Source organism: Enoplosus armatus, chromosome 5 (assembly GCF_043641665.1).
Source record: "Enoplosus armatus isolate fEnoArm2 chromosome 5, fEnoArm2.hap1, whole genome shotgun sequence".
Taxonomy (NCBI): Eukaryota; Metazoa; Chordata; class Actinopteri; order Centrarchiformes; family Enoplosidae; genus Enoplosus; species Enoplosus armatus.
In genome coordinates this window covers 26,175,608-26,185,696 of record NC_092184.1, presented here as the reverse complement: position 1 = coordinate 26,185,696, position 10,089 = coordinate 26,175,608, and the positions used below count along the sequence as shown (strand labels likewise).

General features: G+C 44.2%; 1 protein-coding gene across 1 annotated transcript; it reads left to right on the top strand.

The window, feature by feature from the left end:
* The first annotated feature begins 6,160 nt into the window (after positions 1–6,160).
* Positions 6,161–9,288, top strand: gpr171 (G protein-coupled receptor 171). The gene is made up of 5 exons (XM_070905246.1): positions 6,161–6,240; positions 6,374–6,557; positions 6,819–7,028; positions 7,215–7,331; positions 7,663–9,288. Exons 2-5 carry the CDS (start codon positions 6,399–6,401, stop codon positions 8,188–8,190), a joined length of 1,014 nt encoding a protein of 337 aa, XP_070761347.1. The 5' UTR covers positions 6,161–6,240; positions 6,374–6,398; the 3' UTR covers positions 8,191–9,288.
* The last annotated feature ends 801 nt before the right edge of the window (positions 9,289–10,089 follow it).

The window sequence follows — 10,089 nt, the reverse complement described above, 5'->3', positions numbered from 1 at the left end:
TAGTGTGTTCAGTGTGTGTTCAGTGTGTGTTTAGTGTGTGTTTAGTGTGTTTAGTGTGTTCAGTGTGTGTTCAGTGTGTGTTTAGTGTGTGTTTAGTGTGTTTAGTGTGTGTTTAGTGTGTGTTCAGTGTGTGTTTAGTGTGTTTAGTGTGTTCAGTGTGTGTTCAGTGTGTGTTTAGTGTGTGTTTAGTGTGTTCAGTGTGTGTTCAGTGTGTGTTTAGTGTGTGTTTAGTGTGTTTAGTGTGTGTTCAGTGTGTGTTCAGTGTGTGTTTAGTGTGTGTTTAGTGTGTTTAGTGTGTGTTTAGTGTGTGTTCAGTGTGTGTTTAGTGTGTTTAGTGTGTGTTCAGTGTGTGTTCAGTGTGTGTTTAGTGTGTGTTTAGTGTGTGTTCAGTGTGTGTTTAGTGTGTTTAGTGTGTTCAGTGTGTGTTCAGTGTGTGTTCAGTGTGTGTTTAGTGTGTTCAGTGTGTGTTTAGTGTGTGTTTAGTGTGTTTAGTGTGTGTTCAGTGTGTGTTCAGTGTGTGTTTAGTGTGTTTAGTGTGTTCAGTGTGTGTTCAGTGTGTGTTTAGTGTGTGTTTAGTGTGTTTAGTGTGTTCAGTGTGTGTTTAGTGTGTTCAGTGTGTGTTTAGTGTGTGTTTAGTGTGTTTAGTGTGTTCAGTGTGTGTTTAGTGTGTGTTTAGTGTGTTTAGTGTGTTCAGTGTGTGTTCAGTGTGTGTTTAGTGTGTGTTTAGTGTGTTTAGTGTGTTCAGTGTGTGTTTAGTGTGTTTAGTGTGTGTTTAGTGTGTGTTCAGTGTGTGTTCAGTGTGTGTTTAGTGTGTTTAGTGTGTGTTTAGTGTGTGTTCAGTGTGTGTTCAGTGTGTTCAGTGTGTGTTCAGTGTGTGTTCAGTGTGTGTTTAGTGTGTGTTTAGTGTGTTTAGTGTGTGTTTAGTGTGTGTTCAGTGTGTGTTCAGTGTGTGTTTAGTGTGTTTAGTGTGTGTTTAGTGTGTGTTCAGTGTGTGTTTAGTGTGTGTTTAGTGTGTTTAGTGTGTGTTCAGTGTGTGTTCAGTGTGTGTTTAGTGTGTGTTTAGTGTGTGTTCAGTGTGTGTTTAGTGTGTGTTTAGTGTGTTTAGTGTGTGTTCAGTGTGTGTTCAGTGTGTGTTCAGTGTGTGTTTAGTGTGTTTAGTGTGTGTTTAGTGTGTGTTCAGTGTGTGTTTAGTGTGTGTTTAGTGTGTTTAGTGTGTGTTCAGTGTGTTTAGTGTGTGTTCAGTGTGTGTTCAGTGTGTGTTTAGTGTGTGTTTAGTGTGTTTAGTGTGTGTTTAGTGTGTGTTCAGTGTGTGTTTAGTGTGTTTAGTGTGTGTTCAGTGTGTGTTCAGTGTGTGTTTAGTGTGTGTTTAGTGTGTGTTCAGTGTGTGTTCAGTGTGTTTAGTGTGTGTTCAGTGTGTGTTCAGTGTGTGTTTAGTGTGTGTTTAGTGTGTTCAGTGTGTGTTTAGTGTGTGTTCAGTGTGTGTTTAGTGTGTTTAGTGTGTGTTCAGTGTGTGTTCAGTGTGTGTTTAGTGTGTGTTTAGTGTGTTTAGTGTGTGTTTAGTGTGTGTTCAGTGTGTGTTCAGTGTGTTCAGTGTGTGTTTAGTGTGTTCAGTGTGTGTTCAGTGTGTGTTCAGTGTGTTTAGTGTGTGTTTAGTGTGTTCAGTGTGTGTTCAGTGTGTTTAGTGTGTGTTCAGTGTGTTTAGTGTGTGTTTAGTGTGTTTAGTGTGTGTTTAGTGTGTGTTCAGTGTGTGTTCAGTGTGTGTTTAGTGTGTGTTTAGTGTGTTCAGTGTGTGTTTAGTGTGTGTTCAGTGTGTGTTCAGTGTGTTCAGTGTGTGTTCAGTGTGTGTTCAGTGTGTGTTTAGTGTGTTTAGTGTGTGTTTAGTGTGTGTTCAGTGTGTGTTCAGTGTGTGTTCAGTGTGTGTTTAGTGTGTTCAGTGTGTGTTCAGTGTGTGTTCAGTGTGTGTTCAGTGTGTGTTTAGTGTGTGTTTAGTGTGTTCAGTGTGTGTTTAGTGTGTGTTCAGTGTGTGTTCAGTGTGTTCAGTGTGTGTTCAGTGTGTGTTTAGTGTGTTTAGTGTGTGTTTAGTGTGTGTTCAGTGTGTGTTCAGTGTGTGTTTAGTGTGTGTTTAGTGTGTTCAGTGTGTGTTTAGTGTGTGTTCAGTGTGTGTTCAGTGTGTTCAGTGTGTGTTCAGTGTGTGTTCAGTGTGTGTTTAGTGTGTTTAGTGTGTGTTTAGTGTGTGTTTAGTGTGTGTTCAGTGTGTGTTCAGTGTGTGTTCAGTGTGTGTTTAGTGTGTGTTTAGTGTGTGTTCAGTGTGTGTTCAGTGTGTGTTTAGTGTGTGTTTAGTGTGTTCAGTGTGTGTTTAGTGTGTGTTCAGTGTGTGTTCAGTGTGTTCAGTGTGTGTTCAGTGTGTGTTCAGTGTGTGTTTAGTGTGTTTAGTGTGTGTTTAGTGTGTGTTTAGTGTGTGTTCAGTGTGTGTTCAGTGTGTGTTTAGTGTGTTTAGTGTGTGTTCAGTGTGTGTTCAGTGTGTGTTCAGTGTGTGTTTAGTGTGTTTAGTGTGTGTTTAGTGTGTGTTCAGTGTGTGTTCAGTGTGTGTTTAGTGTGTGTTTAGTGTGTTCAGTGTGTGTTTAGTGTGTGTTCAGTGTGTGTTCAGTGTGTTCAGTGTGTGTTCAGTGTGTGTTCAGTGTGTGTTTAGTGTGTTTAGTGTGTGTTTAGTGTGTGTTTAGTGTGTGTTCAGTGTGTGTTTAGTGTGTGTTTAGTGTGTTTAGTGTGTGTTTAGTGTGTTTAGTGTGTGCTCAGTGTGTTCAGTGTGTGTTTAGTGTGTGTTTAGTGTGTGTTCAGTGTGTGTTTAGTGTGTGTTTAGTGTTCAGTGTGTGTTCAGTGTGTGTTTAGTGTGTGTTTAGTGTGTGTTCAGTGTGTGTTTAGTGTGTGTTTAGTGTGTTCAGTGTGTGTTTAGTGTGTGTTCAGTGTGTGTTCAGTGTGTTCAGTGTGTGTTCAGTGTGTGTTCAGTGTGTGTTTAGTGTGTTTAGTGTGTGTTTAGTGTGTGTTCAGTGTGTGTTTAGTGTGTGTTTAGTGTGTTTAGTGTGTGTTTAGGTAAAATGCAAAGCTCTATCTGTGGCTTCAGCTGGTCGAGGATCTGGTACGCAGGCTCACTTTGTGTTTATGCCCTCTCGTCTCTCTGGCTGCAGAATGTGTTTATATCAAACTCCACTCAGATTCCAGCTGTTTTATTTACAGATAAACATCTCCGTCCACCATCACGTCTCCTGTGGACTTCAGGTCTGAAATGAACTGAACTTCACTGAATAAAGAAGACCATGAGCTGAGAGCTGAACAGCATTTTACTGGTGTCATGTGTTTCCTGTACAAAACATTAAGACGTTATATTTATTATATTACTGTTATTTTCAATTATTTTATATTTTACGAAAAAATTAACTTGTGTACAAAACAAGCAAGATGAGATTTCAACTGCAGCTAACTGGACAGGAAACAGAAAGTTGTAACTTGGAAAAAGAATTGAACATTATTTTTACCTGCTGGGCTTGTAGTGACTGTAGGACGGCCATGTTGGTTTGTAGTCCTCCTCTTTGGTCCAGACTGAAACGTCATCAGCTGCTGGATGGACTGTGATGAGATGTGGTTCAGACCTTCATGGTCCTCTGACTCTTCATCAGCGCCATCATCAGGTCGACAGGTTCACGTGTCCAACACTTTGGTTTATGAGCAAATACCTGCAGAACTGATGACGTTCATCAGCCTCAGCTGGACTCTGTCTTTACTGCTAACTAGCTAACGTTAGCGTGGTGTTGTTTAAATATTCCAACAGTCAAGACGTTCACAGTGTCACAAGTGTTCACGAGAAAAGTGACAGAAACAGACAAAGACTGAAAAGAGAGCTGAGAGAGAAGTTGAAACCCAGCTCCTCCCTAACCCCCCGTCAGGAGGAGGAGGAGGAGGAGGACGAGGAGGAGGTTCAGTGGTCTCTGAGGTCTCAGGATCTCTGCTGTTAAAAAGACTTAAAAACCCGGGTTTCTAGACTCAGAGGGTCGTTGGCCTAATTTAATCTTTCCCTGTGTTATATTTATCTTTCTCACCATCACACTGCGTTTCACTCATGTTCTCTTCACACCCCCACGCAGAAAACTGATATCACAGTGTGATCAGCCAGACGTTTCCCCTCCGGCCGTCTGTCTTGAAATAAGTTAAATTAGTTTAATCATTTTGAAACCTTCATCGTCACTCGATTGCTGGAAAGCTCGTTAACAGCTGCCTGTGTGTGTGTGTGTGTGTGTGTGTGTGTGTGTGTGTGTGTTGCAGGGAGGCGTGGCCTGTGGTCACACTGACGACAGCAACATGCTGCTATCTGGCAGGAAAACACCTCCCTCCATCTGCAGCTTCTGCAGCCCCGAGCACATGATATGCACCAACACACCGAATCAAACGTACCCCGAGGACCTGAGAAGAACCTGCAGGCCCGGCCAGTCCTCAGGGATCCAACACGTGGTCTGAGGACCTGTGAGAGGACTGTATAAGTCCCCAGAGAGGCTGACTCAAGAGGTAAGGGCTCATTCAGGTTTATTTTTGGTGAAAGTATTAAATATGAGACATGGTCCACCTCATGACGGCGGTTCTTCCCTCTCTCACAGTTTGATGTAATGATCATAGTAACTAGGATTTTCTTTTTACGCAAACTTTAACCTTGAAGATAATTTTCTGACACAGTTGTTCATCTTTTGTACTGAAGATTCAACAGGAGAGTTTCACACTGATCGGAGCTGAACAGGACTTTAACTTCCCGAGCCACGGGCGCCTGAGATAACAGAGCAACGAAAACCTCCAACAGCCAACAACCTCTCCTGTCCAGCATCTTATGATCATGAACGTGATATCAGATGTTAGCGGTTCTTTAAAGAAACAGATTTTAAGGACTAAATCAATTTATAACACAGAAACAAAACAGCTGAGACAAACTACTAAAACACGCAGGCCGACATTTTTAAAAAGCTAAGCTAACGTAGCTTTATCAGGTGCTGTGGACGTGGTGTTGACTTTACTTTCAGTCGGCCATCTTTCATGTTGCTGTCAGAAGCAATGAGTCAGTAAAGGTCTTCCCAGCTCTCTTGAATCTCTGTGTAAAACATGTCTGGCCTCAGTCTGTCAAGCTGGTGACATTTAACCCACGACCGTCTGGGGGCGTTTGATGATAAATGTCACGAAAAACAGGAACAATATTATGTTGTTTTAAAAACATGTACCATTCCTGCCACGACAGGACGTGCTGTTGAGTAAGGCCACGTTGTGGAGCTGATTTTTAGTCATTTGCATTATTATTACTCAGACTGCGAGTTCCAGTCACATCTGAACAGAGCGGCGATGGAGGATCATGTTTGTACAAGGTAGTAGCTGCTTTGTGTCGGGGTGAAATGCGGGAAAGTTGCCTGATTTACGACTTCCTGCTTCAGAGTTTGAATGTGACCGCAGAATTTGCTTCGCATCCTGCACAGTAGCTCAGCTCACCTCCTTCTGTCACCTCCTGCTCTGTTCCACCTCTGAGATGTCACACGGGCTGCAGGAGCTCCTGCACGTCCAACGGGACGAATCCAACGCTCCTCAGTTCTCTACATGTTTACAGCCAAAGTGTTGAACAAACCCAGAGCGACGAGAGAACAGTAACATACGGTCACTTCTGTCCTGCTGATCATTAACATTAACTGTCAACACTGTTAATATAAGTAGTAATAATTACAATAGTAATATAACTAACTGTGACAAGGTTGCTTTCCTTCCTTTCCACCAGACTCTCAGAGTTTTATTTGTGTTCCAGAGGGTTAAGGATTGTGAAAGGTGGTGTGTTATGTTGTTTATCTGTTAAACAGAGATCACTTATTGTCCTCCGTTAGAGGAAAGTGGTCTCAAACTAACACGACAGTGAAAACAGTAATGTGTAGGTTTTCGAGGATGCTTAAAGCGTCAGACTAGTCTCCATCACGACTGTGTGGATGTGGTTTGATCGGATTTGATTGACAGTTGCCTGGAAACATCAACTATCTCACAACTGTCATCAATCTGTCAGAAAGTCGCTCTGGTTAAGAAGCTGAGTTAGACGAAAGGTTTTCAGGGTGTTTATTTCTCACAGGCCTCTGCTCTTCCTGTTTCGAACCAGACTGTGAACACTAGACGTCCAAACCACAAACTCACAGCAGCTGCAGTCTGAAGCTTCAGACTTCCTTCAAACACTCCACAGTAAGTACAACATCAGACCTGCAGCTCCTCTTGTTTGTTGTTCCTGAACAGCGCTGTTGAAGCTTTCGATGCTGAGCTTTATGAAAGTATTCACCGTGAATGAAAGTGAGCAGCTTGTGTTTGTGTGTTTCAGCTCCTGGTGAGCACTGAAGCTCTTGATGAGGAACTCCAGCGCTGGAGGATTTGAGGAGGAGAAGCAGTGCATCATCAACGACCAGATGGGACCTTTCACTGTCCTCTACATCCTCATCTTCATCATCAGTCTGCCTGGAAACCTGCTGTCGGTGTGGGCCTTCATCCACAGTCCCCGAGCCAAGGTAGGACTGCTGACTGACGGTCAGATCAGATGGGGTGAGATGAGATGAGATCACGTGAGATTTGACACAATTAAATAAGAGATGAGGTGAAGTCTTGATGAGACGAATGAGATCAGATAAGAGAAGATGAAGAGATTTGTGGTGAAGATGAAATGAGATGAGATAAACTGAGAGGAAAGTGGGACGTCACGGGGAACTCGATGAAACATTGTGCAGCCTTTGAGGATGTTTCTGGTTGTGGCTTTGGTGGTTCAGGAGCAGCAGCAGAGCACCAGCGTCTACCTGGTCAACCTGCTGGTGGCCGACCTGCTGCTGCTGCTCGCTCTGCCCTTCAAGATCCTGAAGGACCTCGGGGCGGCGCCGTGGAGCCTCATGGTGTTTCACTGCCAGGCCAGCGCCGTCACCATCTACATCAGCCTCTACGCCTCCATCGCCTTCCTCGCCTTCATCATTACTGACCGCTACCTGCAGGTAGGCCTACACAGGAGCACACCTTCATCACAGGGGCAGGTGATGAAGATGTATCAGCTTTCTGAATGTGGGATTAAGTTTCTGGTGTAACCCACATTGGGTCATTAAAATAGATGAAAGTGTGTGTGTGAGTCATTCTGGACACAGTCAGTGTTCGTGGTGGCTGATGGGTCTCTGCTCCTGCAGGACCGCTCTCTGCGGCTGCAGGAGGTCGGCTTCGCCCGGCTGCTGTCGCTGGTCGTCTGGCTGCTGCTGCTGCTCATCATGGTGCCAAACATGGTTCTCCCCATACAGGAAGTACAGGTACTGTAATACTACTGACCAGAACAACTATTACTACCACTACTACTGCTGCTACTGTTGCTCAATGTTGGTTCCTATTAAATAAAACCTGACCCAGGGCAAGAGGCGGGTCAGGTCCAAATCTTATCCAGTCTAATCAGGGTCCTGTCGTATTGCTGCAGGTCTAGGGTCTAATGTCTAATACCTGGGGGGATCCAAGGTTGCTCTCTAGTTGCAACAAGATGTATGCAGGTGCTACACGGCCACTTCTAATTCTAACTAACTGCTACAGCTCCGACTCACCATGGTGTCCATTATGGAACTAAACTTCCCTGTTTGTTTGTCTCTGCAGGAGCAGCGGTACCTCAGCTGTTCATCTCTGAAGAAGGACATCAGCCTCCACTGGCACACCCTGACCGTCTTCCTCTGCACCGCTTTGTTCCTGAACACCTCCGCCGCCGTGCTCCTCTCCAGCGGTCTGACTCTCAAAAGACTCCTGGGCAGCCGCAACGACTCCAAACTCTGGGTCAACGCCAGGCGGGCAGCGGGGAATGTGACGGCCGTGACGTTAGCCTACATACTCAGCTTTGTGCCCTACCACGTCGTCCGGACGCCGTACACGTTGGCCCAGACCAAAGTCATCACAGACTGCCAGACTAAGAGGCAGCTGTTTCTGGGGAAGGAGTCCACGCTGCTGCTGAGTGTGCTGCACCTCTGCTTCGACCCCCTGCTCTTCTTCTACCTCTACGCACCTTTCAGACGGACGATCCGCGGGATCATCCCCTGCAGCAGAAACCAGACAGTCAGCGAAACAGAGGAACCGGCTGCAGAGGAAATGATTCAACCTGCAGCTTTTGTACAGCAGGAGGATGCGGTCTAACCACAGACGTTATTCAGGCATTCACACACATTTTCATGCCAAAGACCACCTCAAATAAAAATTACACTGTTGAGATAGGACATGTAGCCTAGCTTAGCACAAAGACTGGAAGCATATAGTTACAAAAATGTAAACCCAAAACCCAAAAAAGTATAAATAAATAGAGAAGTATTATTCAGTAGTCATTCTGAGTTTAGACCAGCAGGTGGCAGCAGATCAGTGTTCATGCAGATTCTCCATCAGTTACCTTGATATTGTCTTTTATAGAACATGTAAATCAGATTTAGATGGTCCTTATAATAATAATGCATAATGCAGCCATTACAGCAAAGCTTTGACTGTGCATGATTTATAACAATAATAATAATAATAATAATAATAAAAAATAATGGAAAAACCAAACTCTGAAAGTAGAAGCAGAACTCTCGACTGTCCCATGATGATCATAATTCTCTAAGAAGGTTTTGCACAATGCAAATGATGGACGTAAATGTGTAAAATACAGATTTGACACATTTTCACAAGCTTGTCGTGTTGTAGTCGTATTCTTTTCTGGCTTCAGCCTCAGATACTAATGACCCTCCTGTAAGTATTTAACACTGAAATCAAAGTTATAGTCAATCTTTATTCCCAATGCATACCTCTGGACGTCTCTTATTATAAATACATTCCAACTTGTCATTTTAGAAATGTTTCTTGTTTTAATGAGATAGAGTGATGCGGTATGTTCTTCTAAGTATTACTGTAGTAAATATGTCACTGTAGCGTTAAAAATATGTTTTCACATGAAAGACCCAATAATGAACAAAGTAGGAGTATTTTTCTCTTTTGATCGAGCTCGGCTAACAGTTCCCTCTGCCTCCAGTCTTTGTGCTAAGCTACGCTAAACACTGTACTGGACTCATCTGTGTTCTGGACACACGGAGAAGAAACCGATGTTGTGAGGGACAAGGTCAGAGAGGGCTCCGGGTTAGCTTGTTAGCTAGCAAGATACAACCAGTAAATCAGGTCTGGAGTCATTGGAAGGTGGATTTTCCCCTTTTTTGTTCAGAAATGTGAAATATTGTAAGTTCTCTGGAATAAAGGACCTCTAAGTGATCTCTACTCAGACTGCTTCTTGTGTTGAACCTCTTGAACCAGAGAGGATTTAGAGAGCCACGGCTCGTGCCACGCTCCTCCCAGCCAGAATATTTTAAAAATGCAGTGTGGGGAGTCGCGCCTGGATGGGGAGGGGGGCAGTTGTATTACAGTTGTTATTGCCCCCCGGTCTGGCAACACTGAGCTGGAATATCAGGTCTGTGCCTTCTGGATCCTGAGTCCATGGAGGTCCAGGAGAGGACAGGAGGTTGATGATAGAGTAATCATTTTCATTTTCAATTCAACTCCCATCCAAAAGTATTTTGGTATTAGTTACCCTAACGACTGCCAGCTTCTGGACTTGGTGCTGCAGCAGCTGCCACATTTGGGAGGGTCAGCGAATGAAACATACCTCAGAGTCTTAACCGAACTTTGAATTTCAGGGAGACTCATGCGAGCTACTTTTGAGCAGCCCGAGGATCCTCTCTGCTGTGGCTCCTCCATGTTTTCCTGACGGCTTCTTGGTGTGTCTTCTGGTGTCGTGGCTTCGCCCAGCTGGCTGACCACGACCCGGCTTCGGTCTCCCTGGACCAGTTCAAGAGGAAACATCTGGACTGTATGTGTGTGTGTGTGAGATGGTGTGCACTCACTGTGTCCTTGGTGTTGCAATAAAACACACAACTCTAAAATTAGACCCCGAAGACTCTGATATTAGCTCACTTCCCAGATATGGAACTAAACACACACACACACACACACACACAGAGGGACAGGCAGTGAGTCAGCTGGGTTTATTTTGTCCTGAAACAGAGATACCAGTCA